Here is an 18,903-nt window from a genome sequence, read left to right as displayed (position 1 = left end):
CGCCCGCCTGGGAACCGTGTGGGGGGAGGCAGCGGCCCCCCCGGGCAGGCAAGAGCCGTCCCCGTAGGGGAGCAGGGTCAGGGCTCGCGGGCGGCACGGTGAGCAGGCAGGGCCGGATCTCACGGGCAGTGCCGGCAGGACCGTGGGGACAGGGGACACGGCACACCCTGGGGACTAATCTGCCCCCCCCCCTTCCTGCAGCCCCCCCCCAGCTTCGGCTGCGGCCTCCAGATGCCGGAACACTTAAAACGCCGGGGCTGTGTCCCCAGGGAGCTGCTGGAGCCCCAGCTGCGTCCTCGCCTCCGGCACGCGTGACACCGCGCACGGCTCGGCCCCCCCGCCGGCACACACCGCACGCTCACGCGTTGGAAAAAACAACTGGTTTTTATCCTAAAAAGGCCGCAGGTGACCCCGGTGCAGCGAAGGCCGTACCCAGAGCCACCCCCAGGCATCTCCCCACCGCTGGGGACGTCCCCGAGGGAGTCCCGGTACCGGTGGGAGACGAGCGGAAGAGCGGGGGGGGGGGTCCCACCGGGTACCCCCACCCCACGGCCGGGCTGCCCTGCCGAGACCCGGGGGCTGCTGCCCGGCCTCCCCCCCAGCAGGGCCGTGTGCCGGGGCGCGGATTTTCTCAGAGATTACAAAACCAAACCGCTTTGGGTAAGGGATTAAATCCCAGCCTGCCCCAGCGCGCAGGCAGCCGAGCGGCGTGGCATCCCCACGCTGCCGCCCCGGAGATGAACGCCCCCGGGCTGGGGACCCCCGCAGCGACTCAGCCTTGCCGCAAGGTCTCCGAGCGATGACCCGGCTTTTTAATTACCAACGCGCGTGGCAAAGGACGGAGGGACTGCTGCCGGCGCGGGCCGGAGGGCCGAGCGGAGCCCGTGCCGTAGCGATGCCGCTGCCGCGCTGCCCGCCGGAGGGCACGGGGAGGGGGGGCGGATCCCAGAGGTGGGCAGGGGGGTCCCCGCTTCGGCGTCCGCGTTTGCCACCTCTGGCTTCCGTCCTTGAGAGTCCGCCCTGGGAACTGGGGCAACTGGGAGGCACTGGGACGGCTCTTCCAGCTCAGCAGGAGCTCCCACGGGTGGGAGGGGTGGGTTGGGCGGCGGGGGGCAGCCCCGGGGCGAGGGGCTGCCGGGCGGGCGAGGGTCCGCTCACCGCTGTTGGCGCTGGGCTTCCTGCAGACGCCGGCTGAGGTCGTCTATCCGCACATTCTTGAGGCGCAGCAGCTGCTCCAGCCTCCCCACCTTCAGCTGCAGGATCTGAGCAGAGACCCCGACACCCCCTCAGCGTGGTTTCGGGGGGCAGGAGGCCCATCCATCCACCCCAGACAGGTTCCACGGTGGGGGGCCGGGGGCTGCCTGACAGCCAGCAACGAGGACGGGGGGCGTGGGGGGGGACGACGGGGAACTCGGGGCCAGGCCGATGTCGCTGCTGGAGTCACTGAGCGGCATCAGCCATCTTGATCCACAGGGGAAACTGAGGCAGGGGAGCACCAGTGCCAGATTTGGGGTCCCTGTTCCTGCTCCCACAACCCGCATCAAGCAAACGCTCCCCCAAAACATGGCCCGGGAGTCCCAGCTCCCCGCCAGGACGCGGTGACGACTCCTCCCATCCGAGATGCCCCGCAGCATTCCTTCCCCTCTTTCAAAATTTGAAATCTTCCATGTTTTCCAGCAGAAAAGCCCCAATTTTAAGCAAGACAGAGCCACCGCCCCGGCTCGGTGCTGAACGAAGAAACTCTGTTTCAAAAATCACCCGCTGCCCACGGTCGAATAAGGGATGCCGGGAGCCTGCAGCCCCGGGACGTGCCGGGGGCCACGGCAAGCCGCGTGCGGAGGGTCTGTGCGGCTGCGATGCCCGTTCTGCGTCACCCTCCTCACTGCGGGCTGGAAGACCGGCCAGAAAGGATGAGGATCGGGAACATTTGGGAATCACGGATCGATGTGACTGCCCCGGGTGTGCGCCCCAGAGATTGAGGAAGGATTGAAAGAGAAAGCCGTTCACCCCCGGGGGAGATCTGCAGGCAGAGGCTTTACGAGGGCTTTTATCCACTAAATGTCAGCAAAACACCTTCTGCTGCGGAGGGAGACAGGGCTGCAGGGACAGAACCACATCTCCGGGCCACACTGAGCTGTCGCTGCCTTTCTAGCCCGCTCTGACCAGACCTTTTAGGAGCCCAGCGCTGCCCGGCAGCAGCCAGAGGAGCACCCGAGCCAGACGTTGGCCAGCTGGACCACGGCAAAGCCACCGCCAGGCTGGCCCGTGCCCGAGGGTGCCACCAGAGCCGGGTACGGAGACAGGAGCGGCCCAGGAGGTTGACGGCGTCGAGCAAACGCCTGTTTGGGCTGACACATCCACCACCGTCGCAGGTTGGTTGGGGAGGCAAAGGGAGTCTGTCCCTGCCTCGGTGCTGCCACGGGGACAGCGCTTGGCCGGGGTGACGGAGGGTGGGCTCACCTGGATGGTCTCCTGCGCCAGGAGCAGGGCCTGCTCCCTCTCCGCCAGCTGCAGGCGGACGGCAGCGTCCCCCGGGGGAGGCTGGGCACAGCCGTGGTGGCTCTTCTTCACCCTGGGCCAGGAAAGGAAATGCTGGGACAATAACTGACCCCTCCTGCAGCGTTGCTCACAGCCCACAGAGCTGTACAGGCCGTGGGGCTCACGCCCACGCCCAGCTCCTCCGCGTCCTGCCCCATGCACCACTGCCCCTGCGGCACAGGTCCCCCGTGGGGACCCCCAGAGCCCCCTTCCCCGAGAAGCCCCCAGGAAGGGCACGTCACCGGCAGGCATGGCCAGCAGCTCTTACCCAGCAGCCCCGGGAGACTCCTGGGCATAGCCTCCTCCTCCGGCACCGCTCTTCGCCTTTGAGTAGTCTGCAAAACACAGCAGTTAGTGCATCATCTGCCCAAACAGCTCTGGCCCCCCCCCTCCACGGGGACACCCCCCTTCCAGCAGTGTCTCCTATCCCCCCGGGCTGGCCAGGCTCATTATTTGGGTGCCCCAGCACAAGGCAGGGCTGTATGCCCCCCCCTCCAGGGACCGGTTTGGGGGCCAGGGTCACGGTTTGGGGTTCGGACCCAGGGAGCCCATAGCACGGCCGGGATGGGACCCTCCTTCCCGATGTGCCACGCACCCACCCTACCCGTCTCCAGGTAGCTGACCTCTTCCAGCGCTGCCCGCACGCCCGGCTCCTGCGTGGAGGGGCAGGAAAACACCCGTCACGCCTGGCCACGAGCCGTGGGTGTCCCCGCGAGTGAGCCCACAAACAGCCCCTGCGCAGGGAGGGGGCCTGGCCCCAGTGTCAGGAGAAGGGGGGACAGGGTACCCCAGCCCGCCCCGCTGCTTGTGCCCCCTCTCTCTGTGCGGTGCGGGGGCTCGAGGCCGTGGGGAGCGCTGGGGCGGGGGGTTTGCTCCACAGCGTTACAGCCCGAAGGCAGGGCTGGGATCCATCTGCCTGAATTCCTGCTCTCTGCACAGCCACAGCCCTTCCCGTAGCAAATTCCTCCTCTGACCTGAGCACCAGAGTCACCGGCAGAGACAGCCCAGCCTGCCCCAGCCCCGCAGGTTCGGTATCCTCCCCTCACACCGCAAGGACCGGGACAGTCGTGGGCTGAGGGTTTGCTCAGGGCAGGAGAGGAGGGCTGGGTGACGGGCGATGGGGAAGGAAGGTAACAGAGATGGCGTCCCCCCTCCTCTCCGGCTCACAGCGGCTCCTCCCGGGCTGCCCCGGGCCGAGTCAAGGCTGCAGAGTGAGCGGGGCCGCGGCGCTTCCCACGACGGCACATGGCTGCCATCTGCGGCCGCCGCCGAGGCCGGCCCTGCCGCCTGCATCGCTCCCGGTGGGGTGCTCCTACCCCGGCTCTGCCCACGCGAGGGGGTCCCCTGCCTCTGAACACCCCACGGCACTTCCCCGTACAGCTGCAGGCGGGGAGATGGCAGTGGGATCCTGGTGACGAGGAGAAAGAGGTGCTCAGGGGGAAAGTGATGCCCACGAGGGCATCTGGAGCTCAGCCCGGCCCCCCTGGCCCTGCCCTGAGTACAGTGGCCTCTCTGTGGGGCGGCTGCTCGCCCTCATCGCCCTCCAGCCCGTAGCACATGGCACCTACAAGCAGGACGCGGCACACCGGGTGCCCCCCTTCCCCCAGACCCCGCTGGCCTGGCCTGGGCCAGGCCCCACCTTGCTCTGCTTCTGCTTCTCCTCGATCTTCTGCCGCAGCAGGAGCAGCACCTGCTCCGCCGTGCCCGGCCGGCACTGCACGACCTGCTGGATCACGTCATCCGGGATGGAGAAGTTCAGCTTACTCAGCACTGTCCTAAAAGAGGAGCCAAATGAGCACCCAGGAGGGCAGGCAGGCAGGCACCCCCCGGCCTGCAGCACCCTTAGCTGTGTCCCCGCTGGCCTGGTCCCCAGCCAGGACGAAGAGGGACGCTCTGCGGGCCAGCGCAGTGCTCCCAGCGAGGGGCGAGCAGGGGGGCCGCCCGCCCCGCTACCTGTTGAGATGGCCCCAGTTGGTGAGCTTCTGCGGCGTGGAGCTGGCGGGCACGTAGCTGTGCAGCTGCACCATGGCAGGGAAGAAGAACTTCACCACCTCGGCTGCCAGCACTGGGGGAGGACAGGAGGAGAGGGGCTGGGGGCGGCGGGCACCCCGGGACCCCCCCAGGCCCGCAAGGCCTGGCGGCCACCCCGGCCTAGGCCCTTCCCGGGGCCGGCCCGTCCCGCCCAGGCCCGTCCCGCCGGGCCCCCCCGTCCCACCCCCGTCGCTGAAGTCTCGGGCGATGTTCCTGCGCGGCCGGGAGAGCGGCACGGCGTCCAGCCAGCGGTAGAGGCCCCGGGGCTCGCCCGCCGCCCCGCCGCCCGCCATGCGGCACCCGCCGGCCCGGGCCGCGCCGCGTCCCGCCGCCATGGCAACGGCCCCGCGGGGCATGCCGGGAGCGCGCGGCCGTCGCCTGGCAACCGGCGGCCCGGGGGGGCGGGGGGCGAGGGGGAGAACGGGGGGAACGGGGGCTCTGAGCAAGGGGGGCCTGGGCAAGGGAGGGGGCTGGGGCCTGAGCAATGGGGGAGTGGGGGCTGAGAGCAAGGGGGGTCTGGGGTGCTGAGCAATGTGGGACGGGGAGTCGGGGGCGCCGAGCAATGGGGGGTCTTGGGGTCCTGAGCAATGGGGGAGTGGGGGCTTAGAGAAAGAGGGAGGGCTCTTGGGGTCCTGAGCAATGGGGGACCAGGGGTCTGGGGGCTGAGAGCAAGGGAGGGGGCTGGGGTCCTGAGCAATGGGGGTCTGGGGGTCTGAGAGCAAGGGGGGTCTGGGCGTCCTGAGCAATGGGGGTCTGGGGGCTCCGAGCAAGGGGGTTCTGGGGTGCTGAGCAATGCGGGACAGGGAGTCTGGGGGCTCTGAGCAAGGGGGGTCTGGGGGGCTCCGAGCAATGGGGGTCTTGGGGTCCTGAGCAATGGGGGAGTGGGGGCTGAGAGCAAGGGGGGTCTTGGGGCCCTGAGCAATGGGGGTCTGGGGGGCTCCGAGCAAGGGGGGTCTTGGGGTCCTGAGCAATGGGGGTCTGGGGGCTCCGAGCAATGGGGGTCTTGGGGTCCTGAGCAATGGGGAGTGGGGGGCTGGGGGGCTCTGAGCAAGGGAGGGGCTGGGGGTCCTGGGAAAGGGGAACCTGGGGGCCCTGAGCAGGAGGGGGGGTCTAGGGCGTGCAGGACCAGGCCGAGGGAGGCTGTGAGCAATGGGGGGCCAGGACCACGGGGAGGGGGGCCCTGGGCTACGGGAGGCCCTGGGGGGGCTGAGACCACAGCACGGGGGGTCCCCGAGCATGGGGGGTCCCCGAGCACGGGGGGGTCCCTGCTCTGGGAAGGGAGATCCTAAGATGGCCCCGCGGTGCACCCCGATTCGGCGGGCAGCTCCGGCTCCCGGTGCTGCCGGGGTGAAGATCAGCTGGGACGGCGCTGCTGGCAACGGGCCCAAGGGTGGGGGGCTGCGGGGGGCACTGCCAGGGACGGACACAGCCCCGGGGGGGACAGCCCTTGGGGGGACACCATGGCTGGGACGGACATCTTAGCTTGGGCAGACATCTTAGCTGGGACGGACACCATAGATGGGACGGACACCAGAGATGGGATGGACACCATGGCTGGGATGGACATCTTAGCTGGGATGGACATCATAGATGGGACGGACACCATAGCTTGGACAGACATCTTAGCTGGGATGGACACCATAGCTGGGATGGACACCAGAGCTGGGACGGACACCATGGCTGGGACGGACACCAGAGATGGGATGGACACCATGGCTGGGATGGACATCATAGCTGGGATGGACATCATAGATGGGACGGACACCATAGATGGGACGGACACCAGAGATGGGACGGACACCCTGGCTGGGACGGACATCTTAGGTTGGACAGACATCTTAGCTGGGACGGACACCATAGATGGGACGGACACCATGGCTGGGATGGACACCATGGCTGGGATGGACATCATAGATGGGACGGACACCATAGATGGGACAGACATCTTAGCGGGGACGTACATCTTACCTGGGATGGACACCAGAGCTGGGATGGACATCTTAGCTGGGATGGACCCTTCCTGGATGTGGACACCCTCCCCGGAATGGACACCATGGCTAGGATGGACCCTTCCCTGGGATGGACACCGTAGCTGGGACTGACATCTTAGTGGAGAAGGACGTCTTAGCTGGGACGGGCACCATAGCTGGGATGGACACCGGAGCTGGGATGGACACCAGAGCTGGGATGGACACCGGAGCTGGGATGGACACCGGAGCTGGGATGGTCACCATAGCTGGGATGGACACCGGAGCTGGGATGGTCACCATAGCTGGGATGGACACCGGAGCTGGGATGGACACCAGAGCTGGGATGAACACCGGAGCTGGGATGGACACCAGAGCTGGGATGGTCACCGGAGCTGGGATGGACACCGGAGCTGGGATGGTCACCATAGCTGGGATGGACACCAGAGCTGGGATGGACACCGGAGCTGGGATGGTCACCATAGCTGGGATGGTCACCGGAGCTGGGATGGACGCCGGAGCTGGGATGGACACCGGAGCTGGGATGGACATCCCAGCGGGGATGGACACTTCTCGGGGATGGACATCTGAGCTGGGACAGGCACTTCCCCCAAATACCATCAGCGCAGCCGTCTCTCCCTGGCACAGGGGTACCGGTAGAACCAGCCATGTTCGTGGGTGGGCAGCGAGGACTCCCCAGGACGCCGGCACCACGGTCACCGTGGTGGTAGCCCACAAGCCCAGCTCCCTCCCAGGGCCACGTGCGGCTCTGGGCTCCCGGCCGCGGCTCCTGGCAGCCGTGCTGCGGGCTCCCACCCGGCGAAGCCGAGCAGAGGAGCTGGCTGAAAGCGCGGCACGAACCAAACCGGGAGGCGCGGGGTCGGTGCCGTGGCTCGGGCACCCTGGGGGCTGCTCCATCGCCCGGGCACACGGGCGGGACTGGGCAGATTACGGCGCTGCGGCAGCGATACCGGGGGCGAGTGAGGCGCTGGGGACGCCGATAAGCCCCGTCGGCGGCTTGGTCCCCGGCGAGGTGGGACGGGGACAGCGTGGGGACGGCTCCCGCCGACGGGGCGGTTTATCTGCCGCTGCCGCCTGCTCGGTCCCTGCCGCTCCCTCGCCACGGCGGGGCCCAGACCCGGGAGCTCCGGCTCTGCCACCAGCAGCCCTGCGGGATGCCTGCCTCAGTTTCCCCACCCTGCCCCTCTTCTGGCCGCAGCAGCAGCTGCGAAAGGCGGGGCCGATGGGGTTTCACTCCTGGTTTGCTTCTCACTGAAGAGAAAAGCAGCCCGAAAGGGGTTATTTTTGGCCAAACCAGAACCAAATTCTGCATGTTGAACCAGAAACCCCCTCTCCGTGGCGGGGCAGGGTTGGTGGCAGCACCCACCGTCCCCGGGCCCCGAGCCGCAGGAGCGGGCGGCAGCCGCAGCCTCCCCCGGGTGCGCGGAGCAGAAAGCAGCAAAACAGGAAAGGGGGGGACGGAGACGCCCTTTTGCCCCCCCCCCCCCCCCCCAGCTTCCTCCCCGCCGCCGCCAAGGATGCTTCGGGGTAGGGAGGTTTTGCTCCGGGAACCCCAGGACCCTCCGGCCGCAGCTCCCAAAACTGCAGCCTCACCCAGAGCCTCCGCCGTGGGTCCCGGCTGTGCCGGCAGAGCCGCGTCCCGTGCCACCGCCACCGCCAGCCCCTCGGCATCTCCTTGCCACCATCCTCCTCCTCCTCCTCCTGCGTTCCTCCAGCTCACCACCATCTGAAGTCTTTAAAACCTCTCAAATCCTGTATTTTGGTGCTAAAGCACCCCGGAACCCCGCACGCCCCGCGGCTTGGGAGGTGGGTGACCCCCCCCGCTCGCCGCCTGCACCGTTCTTCAGCCGCGACCCCTACCCAGAGCTGCCGCATTTCCGCCCCGGGGCCCGTGGCTTCGCGATGCCCACGGTGACACCGGCCGCGTCGCTGTGCATGCTCGCCCGACACGCTGCCACGCCGGGGACCACGGGTGCCCTCCCCCTGCGTCCCCTGCCATCATGCCACGCCACGCCACTCCACGCGTGGGGCCGAGGCTGACGCTGCCCCACAGATCCCATGGGGCCAGCGCCGAGGAGCCGGCACCCATACAAGGCTCCCGCTTCCCCGCATCACCCCATCGCCGGTGCCAGCGCCGAGAGCACCGGGGTCCTGCCGCGGCCGCCCCGTATAATATAAATGTAAAGAATATATGGAGTGAATATTCTTTATATTCAAATATAAAGGATTTGGGAAAAATCCAGCCGCGTGGGCATGCTTTGCCGTGAAAACTTCTTGGGGCGGAAAACGGGTTTTCCGTGGCCCGGCGAAAGCTCGCGGGGCAGATGTCGGCGTTTTTGGTGCAAATCCCTCCCCAGAAGAGCCAGGCCGGGAGGGAAAGCGGAGGGAAAAGGGGATGCCGGGGGAATATTTCCTGGGGTGGGGCGAGCTCGTCCCCCGGGTGGGGGTCCCACGCTGGGTGAGGGGCTCAGGGAGGCGGTGGGACGCTGCAGCTGCCCGGGGGGGGTGGGATGCCGTGGGGCTGGGGCTGTGGGGCCGGGGAGAACAGCCTCCCCCCCCCCACCCCCCCGTCCTCGTTAATTAGAGTAATCTTTATGGCAGCTCTTGCTGTGCGGCCATTAAAGCGAGCCAGCCTCCTCCAGCCCCTGGAGCCCCCCGCCCCACGCCGTGCCCCGGCCCCGAGCCCCCTGCACCGGGGCAGGCAGCGGCACCCCGGGGAGGTGGGGGGCTCTGGGGGGGCCCACCCCTGCATCCCGCCGCGGAGAGGAGTCGATGGGGCTTGTGCGGGTCCTGCTGCGGGCAAAGGGGGCTCCGCAGCCCCCCCGGGAGCCCCCCAGCCCAGCCTGCTGTGGCTGGAAGCAATTAAAGCCCTTGGTGGCCAGGCAGGACATCCCGCAGCCACCCAGGAGTGCGGGGGGGGCCCGGCCCCAAAGTGGGGGGCAGGGCACGGGGGGGCATGGCTGGGGGTGCGGGGGGCACCCCCAAAGTGGGGGCAGGGCACGTGGGGGCCCGGCCAGTGTGGTACAAGGGGGCAGGCAGGGCCGGGGGGTGCGGGGGGTGCGTGGCTGGGGCCATGGGGGCACAGAGGGACATGGGTGGGGGGTGTGGAGGGGTGCGTGGCTGAGGGGACATGGGGGGACATGGCTGGGAGGGGACATAGAGGGGGCATGGCTGGGGTGGGGGGACATGGGGGTGCGTGGCCGGGGGTGCACGTGGTTGGGGGGCACACAGTGGGGCGCGCAGCTGGGGAGGGTGAGGGGTGGGTGTGCGAGGGCGGACGCAGTCGCGTGTCTGTGGGCGACGGTGCGGCCCTGGGGGGGGGTCCCGGTGTTCGCACACGGGCCCCTCCTGGCCCCCCCTGCTCCTCCAGCCCCACAGCCCGGGGACCCCCAGCCCCGCTGCTGCGCTGGGATGTGCTGGGACGTGCCTGGTGTCCCTTGGGGGGGGGATGCGGGACCCCCGTGCCCTGCGCTCGCGCCGGGAGAGCAGGATCTGGCCGGTACGGGGGTGTCACCGCAGCCAGCGGGGCCGAAAGCCCCCCGGCCGGGAGAGCCGCCCCCTCGCCTGCCCCTGCCCCGGCTGGGGAGGGGGTCTCCACGCCGGCCACCCCCTCCTCTTTTCTTTTCCCCTCTGAAAGGAAAGAATGGGGCTGGGGACAATGGACGACAGAGCGGGACGGCCACCCAGGCCGCAGCCGCCCGCCGCATTCCCGCCCAGCTTTCCGTCAGAGAGCCCCCGGCCGGGCTGGAGACCCCCGCCCCAGGCAGACGGACAGACAGACAGAGGGACGGATGGTGGTCCATGCCCGGGGCGGGGGGACCAGGGCAGCAGGTTTGGGTTTCAGGCAGCACCGTGGCCCGGTGGCACGTGGCGTGTGGCACCGGCGGGTGTCAAAGCCGGGAGGGGTGGGGGGCACCCAGCCGGGACCCCCGGGGGAACAGGGGGCGAGGGGCAGCCGTGCGGGGCAGCGGCGGTCCCGGTCCCCGCGGGCCGGGGAGCTGGGCCCTGTGGGGAGGGGTATTTTGATTTTCCGGCTTTTTCTGGGGCTGGGGGGGGGGCGCAGCGTGGCCCCTTCCCTTCCCAGTGCGGGGCTGGCTCCCAGTCTGATCCCAGCTCGCACTGGGGCTGAGCCCAGCACCCCCCAGCACCCGCTCCGGGCCCTGGAGCTGGCACGTGGCTGGGGGCAGGGGGCCAGGAGGGGCCCGTGTGCGAACACCGGGACCCCCCGGGGCCCCCCCGCCGCCCACACACACGCGACTGCGTCCGCCCTCGCACACCCACCCCTCACCCTCCCCAGCTGCGCGCCCCACTGTGTGCCCCCCAACCACGTGCACCCCCGGCCACGCACCCCCCATGTCCCCCCCACCCCAGCCATGCCCCCTCCATGTCCCCTCCCAGCCATGTCCCCCCATGTCCCCTCAGCCACGCACCCCTCCACACCCCCCACCCATGTCCCTCTGTGCCCCCATGGCCCCGGCCACGCACCCCCGCATCCCCCCGGCCCTGCCTGCCCCTTGTACCACACTGGCCGGGCCCCCGTGCCCTGCCCCCACTTTAGGGGTGCCCCCACCCCCAGCCATGCCCCCCCAGCCATTTCCCCCCCAGCCATGCCCCCCGGTGCCCTGTCCCCACTTTGGGGGTGCCCCTGCACCCCCAGCCATGCCCCCCACCCAGTCATGTCCCCCCCCCAGCCATGCCCCCCGGTGCCCTGTCCCCACTTTGGGGGTGCCCCCGCACCCCCCAGCCATGCCCCCCACCCCAGCTGTGTCCCCCCAGCCATGCCCCCCGGTGCCCTGTCCCCACTTTGGGGTGCCCCTGCACCCCCAGCCATGTCCCCCACCCCAGCTGTGTCCCCCCCAGCCATGGCCCCCCAACCATGTGTCCCCCCGGCTCTGCCCCCCCCCGTGCCCTGTCCCCACTTTGGGCCGTGCCCCCCGCACCCCCAGCCATGCCCCCCACCCCAGCTGTGTGTGCCCCCCGTGCCCTGCCCCTACTTTGGGCCGTGCCCCCGCACCCCCAGCCATGCCCCCCACCCCAGCTGTGTCCCCCCAGCCATGTCCGTCCCCCCAGCCATGCCCCCCGGTGCCCTGTCCCCACTTTGGGGCCATGCCCCCAGCCACATCCCCCAGCCATGTCCCCCCACCCCAGCTGTGTCCCCCCCAGCCATGCCCCCAACCATGTGTCCCCCGGCTCTGCCCCCCCCGTGCCCTGTCCCCACTTTGGGCCGTGCCCCCGCACCCCCAGCCATGTCCCCCACCCCAGCTGTGTGTGCCCCCCGTGCCCTGCCCCTACTTTGGGCCATGCCCCCCCGTGCCCTGCCCCCCCGGGCCGGGCCGTGGCCCTGCCCCCCGCCCGTGCCCGCCCCCTCGGCTCCCGCCGCGCCGCTCCCCGTTATTTTTCCTATATAAATAGGGGCGGCGGCGGCGCGCGCCGGCCGGGTCCCCCCCGAACCGGAGACGGGAGCGGGCACGGCCCGGCCCGGCCCAGCACGGCCCGGCCCGGCGGCAGGGAGAGCCCGTCCGTGCGGAGGAGCCCAGCTGAAACCCGGCTCTGAACCGGCTTCTCCCCGCGCTGCGCGGCCATGGCGGCGCGGGGCGGCCGGGGGCTGGCGGGGCGGGCGGGGCTGTCGCCGGTCACCACGCTGGCGCTGGACATGGGCAGCCTGGCGGGGCTGGGCAGGTGAGGGGGCCGCGGGGGGGCTGCGGGGGGGCGCGGGCTGCCCCACGCGTGGCTGCCCCACGCGTGGCTGCTGGGGGACGCGAGCTGCCCCACGCGTGGCTCCCCCTGCGGGCTCCTGGGGGACGCGGGCTGCCCCGCGACGAGGCTCCTGGGGGACGCGGGCTGTCCCACGCGTGGCTCCTGTGGGCCCCGGGGACACGGGCTGCCCCGCGACGCGGCTGCTGTAGGACGCGGGCAGCCCCACGCGTGGCTCCTCCTGCGGGCTGCTGGGGGACACGGGCTGCCCCACGCGTGGCTCGGGGCAGCCTGTGCTGAGCCCGGGGGTGCCACCCTGCCATGGGGGGTGGGGGGGGTTAAGGCGTTTTGGTGTGTCCGTGTCGTCCCCCCCTTAGCCCCTGCAGCTGCTCCCGTCCCCCCCCCCCGGGGAAGGGGCGAGGGGCACCGGGGTACCGGGGGTCCCCACGGGCTGACCCCCCCTCCGCCCTGCCCGCAGCCACTGGGACACCCCGAAGCGGCGGGTGGCGGGGCCGTCCGCCCAGAGCCACCGGCCCGGCCGGGCCCTGCGGTCGGTGGCCGCCGGCTCCTCCCGGGGCTCCGTCTCCTCCGAGTCCTCGGATGCGGGTGAGTGGTGGGCGCTGCTGCGGCCCCCCGGCCCTGGGAGGAGGGAGGCGGGGGGGGGGTGTCTCCTGGCAGCGGGGTGAAGGGTGCGTGGGCAGGGGGCCCCCGCGTGTGGGGTGGGGGCCTGGCCGAGCGGCTGGGGAGGCGGGGAGGGGGGGTTGCGGCTGGGGGCTTCTTGGGGTGCACGTGGGAGCCGGGCCCCGCTCCGAGTGGCTCCAGCCGGGCGCTGGGCCCGCGCCGGCTTCAAACCGGGGCTTCCTCCCCCGCGCTTCCGACTGCGGCCCCTTCCCTGCGGGGGACGATGGGCGAGAGCCCCCCCCCCGGCCCCGCTCCCCGGGGGGGCTCGGCCAGGGACCACCCCGGCGGGGTCGCTGGCCGGGGTGACGTGGGGCATCCTGGCCAGGACGGGTGCTCCCAGGGTCAGTGCCAGCCCCCCAACCACGCCGGGGGGGGGGGGGCTGCGTGAGGGCCCCCCACGAGCACACGGCGGGTACCACCGGCCGCGGCCCCCTCCCTCCCCAGTGTTGGCTGGAGCCGTGGGGAACGTGGGGGGCTCCTCTGCCCGGCCGCATCCTGCGAAGGAGCCCGCAGGAGTGGTGCCGGTGCCGTGCCGGAGCGGGTCTGGGGCAGGGCAGGGCTCGGTCCCCGGTGGGGCCCGATTCCCCCCCACCCCGGTGCTACCTCTGCCCCTTGTTCCCGCAGGAGTGGGGCTGGACTCCCCCACGCAGGAGGACCCCACGGCGCTGGAGGAAGTGTGAGTACCCCCTCGCCCTCCCCGGGCTGCCTGCGGGGCCCGGTCTCAGCCTGTCCCAGCCTTGCTGGGGGGCTGTGCCCACCCCCGCCCCCCCAAATTTACTTCTGGGGGGGTGCGAAACCACCCTGCAGTGGGGCGAGCGGGGCCGTCAGCGCTGGTGCTCGGCACAGCGGGTGCAGGCAGGGGTCTGGCAGCGGGTGCAGGCAGGAAGCCCGCGCGGTGCTGCCTTGCCGCGGCTGGGCCAAATCCTCTTCCGGGCTATGCCGGCAGGGACGGCTGGTTGCCGGCTCGCTGCCTTGCCATGCAGCGGGGCGAGGGTGCTGAGCACCCACCCTGGGCTCCCAACACCCCCCCCCCCCCCAACCTCCCTGGGGAGCCTTGGGGTGCTGTTGCATGGGCCCCACAGGTTGGGGGGTGCAGGGTGCAAAGCTCTGCAGTGCTGCCCCGTGCAGGGCTGAGGGGCTCTGCCCCCCCCCCACCCTGGAGGGACGCACCCGAGACCCCCCCCATGCCGGTGCCGTGCCGGTGGCTTCGCCGGCCGTTGGCAGAGCCCGGCCCCGGCAGATGTGCCGGGTGAATGAGTAACCGGGGGCAGATGGTGGGGCCGGGGCAGCCGTGGGGCTGGGTGCGCTCGGCTGGGGTGGGGGGGACGTGCCGGTCCCCGTCCTGCCATGGCGGGGCCATATGGCCACCGGCCAGCAGCCCCAGCGTCCCCGCCGCGGGCGGATTTACATACAGGTGGGGAGCGGGCGCCGCCGCCGCCCCGCGTGGGGCTCTGCCGCCGGCTTTGTCTGGGCGCGGAGCGAGGTCAGTGGGGTGCCCCGGACCACCCCGGCGTGCTGCCCCCCCCCCTCCCCTCCCCAGCCCCAGACTGGGGTCTCCAGCCTGAAACCAGCAGTGTCCAGATGGAGATTTAACCCTTTGTGGGGCTGAAAGCTCCAGCTGCTCGGCTGCCGGCCCCTGCCGGGGGTGGGAGCGCTGCAAGGGCTGGGGCTGCCCATCCCCGGGGTTCCTGGGCTGCCCGGGCTGGGGCACAGGGCTCGCTCCCCCCCCCCAACCCCAGCTCCCCTCTCCCCACAGCTTCGAGAAAGCGATCCTGGAGTCCGGGAGGATTCTCAAAAAGTAAGTGAAGGGGCTCTGTCCCCGTGCCCAGACCCGAAAGCCAGGCTGTCCCCGTGTCCAGACCCAAGAGCCCGCCTGTCCCCGTGCCCTTCCCAGGGTCCGGATCAGGCCATCGGTGTTGCTTTGTGCCTGGAGCACTCGCTGCCCGAGGGTCCTGTAGGAGCTGTGACAGCTCTGGGGAGGTCTCGCCCCACGGCGGGGGCATGGGGGGTCTCTGGGACGCCGCCGGTCCGGCACGCGCTCTCTCACTCGATCCTTTTCTTTCCCTGCTGCTTGCAGCAATAAGCTCCCTATCCGGAGGATCCACTCGCTGCCGGTAAGTCCCGAGGGCTCTGCAGGGCTGAGCGGAGGAGGAGGAGGAGGAGGAGGATGGAGCCGGGGAGGGCAGGGGCTGCACAGCACCTCTCACCCCCCGCCTGCCCCACAGCCGCAATTCCTGGGGGCCAGCCCGGTCCTGAAGGACATCTCCCACTCCCGGGAGTTCAACGGCCACAGGGCCAGCGAGCAGAGGGAGCCCGAGGACAAGGTGAGGGGGGCAGCGAGGCCGGGGGGGGGCCGGGGAAGGGGCAGGGGGCTGCTAACGCCGTGCCCCCCCCGATGCAGGAGGGGTTTGTCTTCAAGAAGCCGCAGAGGCCGGGTCAGCGCGGCCGGCTGCCCGCCGGCGATGGGGCTGCGGGAAGGGACGCCTTGGCCCAGAGACCCAGCTCCGCGCCCGACCTGCTGGTGAGAGGGGCTGGGGGGGTCTGGGGGGCTCCGGGGATGGGGGCTCCTGCTGCAGGGGCTGCTGAGCGGGGACCTGCTGCTCCGACCCCCACGTTTACCCTGGAGACCCGAGGATGGGGGTCTGGGGGGGGGGGGGGAGGGGGGCGTTGGGCCACCCTGTCTCCAAACAGGGCTGGCGTGGGGCTGGCCCCACTCCTGAGCCGTGGGGCTGTGCCCTCCCCAGTTCGACACCCCCGAGAAGGAAAACGTCTCCGAGGGCGAGAGCCCCATCGTACTCCGCCGGTGCTCCTTGACCTCCTCCATGTCTGAGGAGGAAGATGATGGCTTCATGGAGATCCTGGGTGAGGAGGAGATGAAGGTAGGGAGGGCTCCTCTGCCTGGGGGGGCTGCGGGGCTGGAGGGACCCTGGGCATGGGCTCCACCCCTGCCCAGGGGGGCTGGGAAGCGGCTGGTGGGACTCGACCCCCACCTCACTCCCTCCTGTGCCTCTCCCCCCCCGGCTGCCGCCCCGGCAGAGCGATGCTGACGTGCCGCAGGGGATGGAGAACCTGCTGACCGCGCCGCTGGTGAGGAAGGAGGAGGCAGAGCCGGTACGTGGGCGCCTCGGGGGGGGTGGATGGGGTCTCCAAGGAGCCGGGGGGGGGGGGTCTGGGGGTGTGAGGGTCCCCGGCAAAGGGGCTGGTTGGTGAGTAGCACCAGCCCAGGGGCTTTGGGCTCACCCTGGGCGGTGTGCGGCCACCGGAGCGGGACCCTTGTCCCCGTGCCCTCACGGTGCCGGTGGTGGGGGGGGGGATGCCGGACCCCCGGGCAGCAACGCGGGCTCTCCCCGCACAGTGTCCTGCGAAGCGCAGCAAGTGCCGGCAGCTCTTCCGCTCGCCCTCGATGCCCAGCAGCGTCATCAGGCCCATCCTGAAGCGGATAGAGCGGCCCCAGGACAGGGACACCCCCGTCAAAACCAAGCGGCGGAGGAGCGTGGCCGGTACCCCCGGCGAGGAGGCGGCAGAGCCGGTGGGTGATGGGGTGAGGCGTCCTTGCCGCGGTCCAGCCCGTCCCCGGCAGGGCTGCCCCGTGCCGCGGCTCTGCCGGCACCCTCGCTGACGCCGGCGGGGTGTCCGTGGCTTGTGTCTCCGCAGAAAGCGCGGCTGCTGCGCTCCCGGTCCTTCTGCCACGAGGAGATCGAGAACCTGCTGGCCAACGACCACCGGGAGCTCATCGGGGACTTCTCCAAGGTGGGGATGCCGCAGGCCTGGGGGTGCTGCCCCCCCCCCCCCCCCCCCCCAAAGCAGAGGGGCTGTCAGCGGGGGCCCTGCACCAGTGCAAGAGCCCAACGCCAGCTGGTGGCCCTCGCCTTGGGGACAAGGGGACTTGGGTCTGTGACTTTCCAGCCGGAAGAGCCCGGTCATGGTGCCGGCACCGTGCCACGGCCGTGGGAGCAGGGGGAGCAGACCTCAAGGACGGGGGGTGTGGGGGGGGAGCGGGTGACAGCCCCCCCGGGACGGATCCTGACCCGGCACCCCACCTCTCCTCCAGGCTTACCTCCTGCAGACGGTGGAGGGGAAGCACCAGGACCTGAAGTACATTTCCCCCGAAATGGTAAGCGAGCAGCAGCCTCTCCCCCAACCCCCCCCCACCCTGGGGCTGCCTGCCTGGCCCCCCCCCCCCCCCATGTCCCCCCACCCCGGTGACGGGCTCCCCCCCGCAGATGGTGGCGGTGCTGGCGGGGCAGTTCAGCAGCCTCATCGAGAGCTGCGTGATCGTGGACTGCAGGTACCCCTACGAGTACGAGGGAGGCCACATCAAGGTCAGAACCGCCGCCGTGCCCCTCGGGGCTGGGGGGTGGGGGGGCCTCAAACCATCAAACCCCAGAGGGGCTGAGCCCCCCCAAAGGGGCTGAGCCCCCCCCCCAGAAGGGTTGAGGCTCCCCAAAGGTGCTGAGCCCCAACTGGAAGGAGGAAGAGCGATGTAGATGGGGGGGATGCTCGGGTGGGGGGGCAGCGTATTGAGATGAAATGGGAGGCGGGGGGGGGGATGAAGGTGCCTCCTCTCCCTCCCCAGGGCGCAGTCAACCTGCCCATGGAGCAGGACGTGGAGGAGTTCCTGCTGAAGAAGCCCATCGTGCCCTTCGATGCCAGCAAGAGGGTGATCGTCATCTTCCACTGCGAGTTCTCCTCCGAGAGGGGACCCAGGATGTGAGTGGGGGGGGTAGGGGTGGGCGCTGGGGTCCGCTGAAGCCCCCCCCCCGGTCCTGCCTCGGTGACAATCCCTGTCCCGCAGGTGCCGGTTCGTCAGGGAGAAGGACCGAGCCTGTAACGAGTACCCCCACCTCCACTACCCCGAGCTCTACGTCCTGAAGGGGGGCTACCGGGAGTTCTTCCCCCAGTATCAGGTGAGCCCCCCGCCATGTGGGAGGGGGGGTCCCTGGCAGGAGGGGGAGGGAAACACCCTCTCCCCTCCCCAAACCCGGTCCTGCGGCGAGGAGGGGTCCGGCTCCGAGCATCCTCGGGCGGGACGGTGCCTGGAGGGGCAGGGGGACTGCGGCGGGGGGTTTTGGGGTGCCCTGGGGGGGGAGTGGGGTGGGTGAGCGGGGGGCCCTGCGGGCACTGACGGGGCCGGGGGTGCCCAGACCCACTGCGAGCCCCAGGACTACCGCCCCATGCACCACGAGGACTTCAAGGAGGACCTGCGCAAGTTCCGCCTGAAGAGCCGTACCTGGGCGGGCGAGCGCAGCAAGCGGGAGCTCTACAGCCGCTTCAAGAACTTCTGAGGGTGCTGGGGGGGGGGAACCCCCGCAGCCCCCCAACCCACCCCGCAGCTGCCATCGGGCAACATCTCCCAGCCCAAAACCTGCCCGCCCCCCCCCCCCCCCCCAGCCCCCCCGGGCTGGGTGCCCTGCCCAGCATGGCTGATCCCAGGGGGGGGGGGGGGGGGGGGAGGGTTGTGGTTTTACCCCCCCCCCTTTTTTTTTTACCCTAAAAAAGGGTATAAAGGGGTTAGGTTTTACCCTAAATGGGGGCTGTAGTGGGGAGGGGGAGGAATGCCTGGGACTGCTCCCCCCAGCCCCTAAGTCACTGCCAGGTTCAGCCTTCCTGGGGGGGGGGGGGAAGCAGAGCTGCCTCCCCAGCCCTCCCCTCCCTGGCAGCAGCGATATGGGGCTCAGGGGGAGCCCCCCAACCCCTTGCTCAGCCCCTTCCCCTGGCACCCTGGGCCCTGGGAAAGCCTCTGGGCTGCAGCACATCCCCCCCACCCCCGAGCCCTGGGGGGGGGGGGGGCATGGAGCTGGGCAGACCCTCAGCGAGGGCTGGGACCCCCCCTCAGTGGCGTTAATTGGCAGAACTGTTGCAGAAAAGCACTTAAACCTCCTTTGCAGCCAGCGGGTGCTGTGGGGGGGCCCCGGGGGGTGCCCGTGGGTGAGCACCCCGGGGGTGCCCCTCGTTGTGGAAGTTGCTGACT

General features: G+C 70.7%; 2 protein-coding genes across 8 annotated transcripts; one reads left to right on the top strand and one right to left on the bottom strand.

Moving 5' to 3' along the window:
• Positions 1–791: 791 nt before the first annotated feature.
• On the bottom strand, positions 792–4,908 carry SPEF1 (sperm flagellar 1). 6 transcript variants are annotated; one of them, XM_072863099.1, is made up of 7 exons: positions 4,754–4,908; positions 4,492–4,603; positions 4,178–4,313; positions 3,134–3,191; positions 2,807–2,873; positions 2,461–2,572; positions 792–1,262 (listed from the first exon to the last, which is right to left on the bottom strand). In XM_072863099.1, the coding sequence occupies exons 1-7, from the start codon at positions 4,902–4,904 to the stop codon at positions 1,155–1,157; spliced, it is 744 nt and encodes a 247-aa protein (XP_072719200.1). In that variant the 5' UTR covers positions 4,905–4,908; the 3' UTR covers positions 792–1,154. The 6 variants fall into 6 exon arrangements, with proteins under 6 accessions (XP_072719200.1, XP_072719199.1, XP_072719196.1 ...); XM_072863098.1 differs by having other exon boundaries at positions 2,461–2,592; positions 3,162–3,191; XM_072863095.1 differs by having other exon boundaries at positions 1,134–2,572.
• A 7,078-nt stretch (positions 4,909–11,986) lies between these two features.
• CDC25B (cell division cycle 25B) lies at positions 11,987–18,323 on the top strand. 2 transcript variants are annotated; one of them, XM_072861412.1, is made up of 16 exons: positions 11,987–12,236; positions 12,730–12,857; positions 13,557–13,608; positions 14,689–14,730; positions 15,010–15,046; positions 15,158–15,256; positions 15,334–15,453; positions 15,677–15,811; positions 15,969–16,043; positions 16,288–16,473; positions 16,587–16,682; positions 16,984–17,046; positions 17,156–17,254; positions 17,509–17,642; positions 17,728–17,839; positions 18,077–18,323. In XM_072861412.1, exons 1-16 carry the CDS (start codon positions 12,139–12,141, stop codon positions 18,215–18,217), a joined length of 1,617 nt encoding a protein of 538 aa, XP_072717513.1. In that variant the 5' UTR covers positions 11,987–12,138; the 3' UTR covers positions 18,218–18,323. The 2 variants fall into 2 exon arrangements, with proteins under 2 accessions (XP_072717513.1, XP_072717514.1); XM_072861413.1 differs by having other exon boundaries at positions 11,988–12,236; positions 16,288–16,461; positions 18,077–18,322.
• Positions 18,324–18,903: the final 580 nt, after the last annotated feature.

The sequence above is a fragment of the Ciconia boyciana genome, chromosome 5 (genome assembly GCF_034638445.1).
Source record: "Ciconia boyciana chromosome 5, ASM3463844v1, whole genome shotgun sequence".
NCBI classification, from domain to species: domain Eukaryota; kingdom Metazoa; phylum Chordata; class Aves; order Ciconiiformes; family Ciconiidae; genus Ciconia; species Ciconia boyciana.
The sequence above is the reverse complement of the archived record's forward strand: the minus strand, read 5'-3'. Positions and strand labels throughout refer to the sequence as shown.

Bases quoted from the DNA above. Each gene is read 5' to 3' on its own strand.
- SPEF1 (XM_072863093.1), bottom strand. From the start codon at position 4,904: ATGGCGGCGGGACGCGGCGCGGCCCGGGCCGGCGGGTGCCGCATGGCG. The intron at 4,604-4,753 runs GTGGGACGGGGG...GTCCTCCCCCAG, and splicing joins CCGAGACTTCAGCGACGGGG to TGCTGGCAGCCGAGGTGGTG. The intron at 4,314-4,491 runs GTAGCGGGGCGG...CTCCTCTTTTAG, and splicing joins AACTGGGGCCATCTCAACAG to GACAGTGCTGAGTAAGCTGA.
- CDC25B (XM_072861412.1), top strand. From the start codon at position 12,139: ATGGCGGCGCGGGGCGGCCGGGGGCTGGCGGGGCGGGCGGGGCTGTCG. The intron at 13,609-14,688 runs GTGAGTACCCCC...CTCTCCCCACAG, and splicing joins CCCACGGCGCTGGAGGAAGT to CTTCGAGAAAGCGATCCTGG. The intron at 16,044-16,287 runs GTACGTGGGCGC...CTCCCCGCACAG, and splicing joins GGAAGGAGGAGGCAGAGCCG to TGTCCTGCGAAGCGCAGCAA.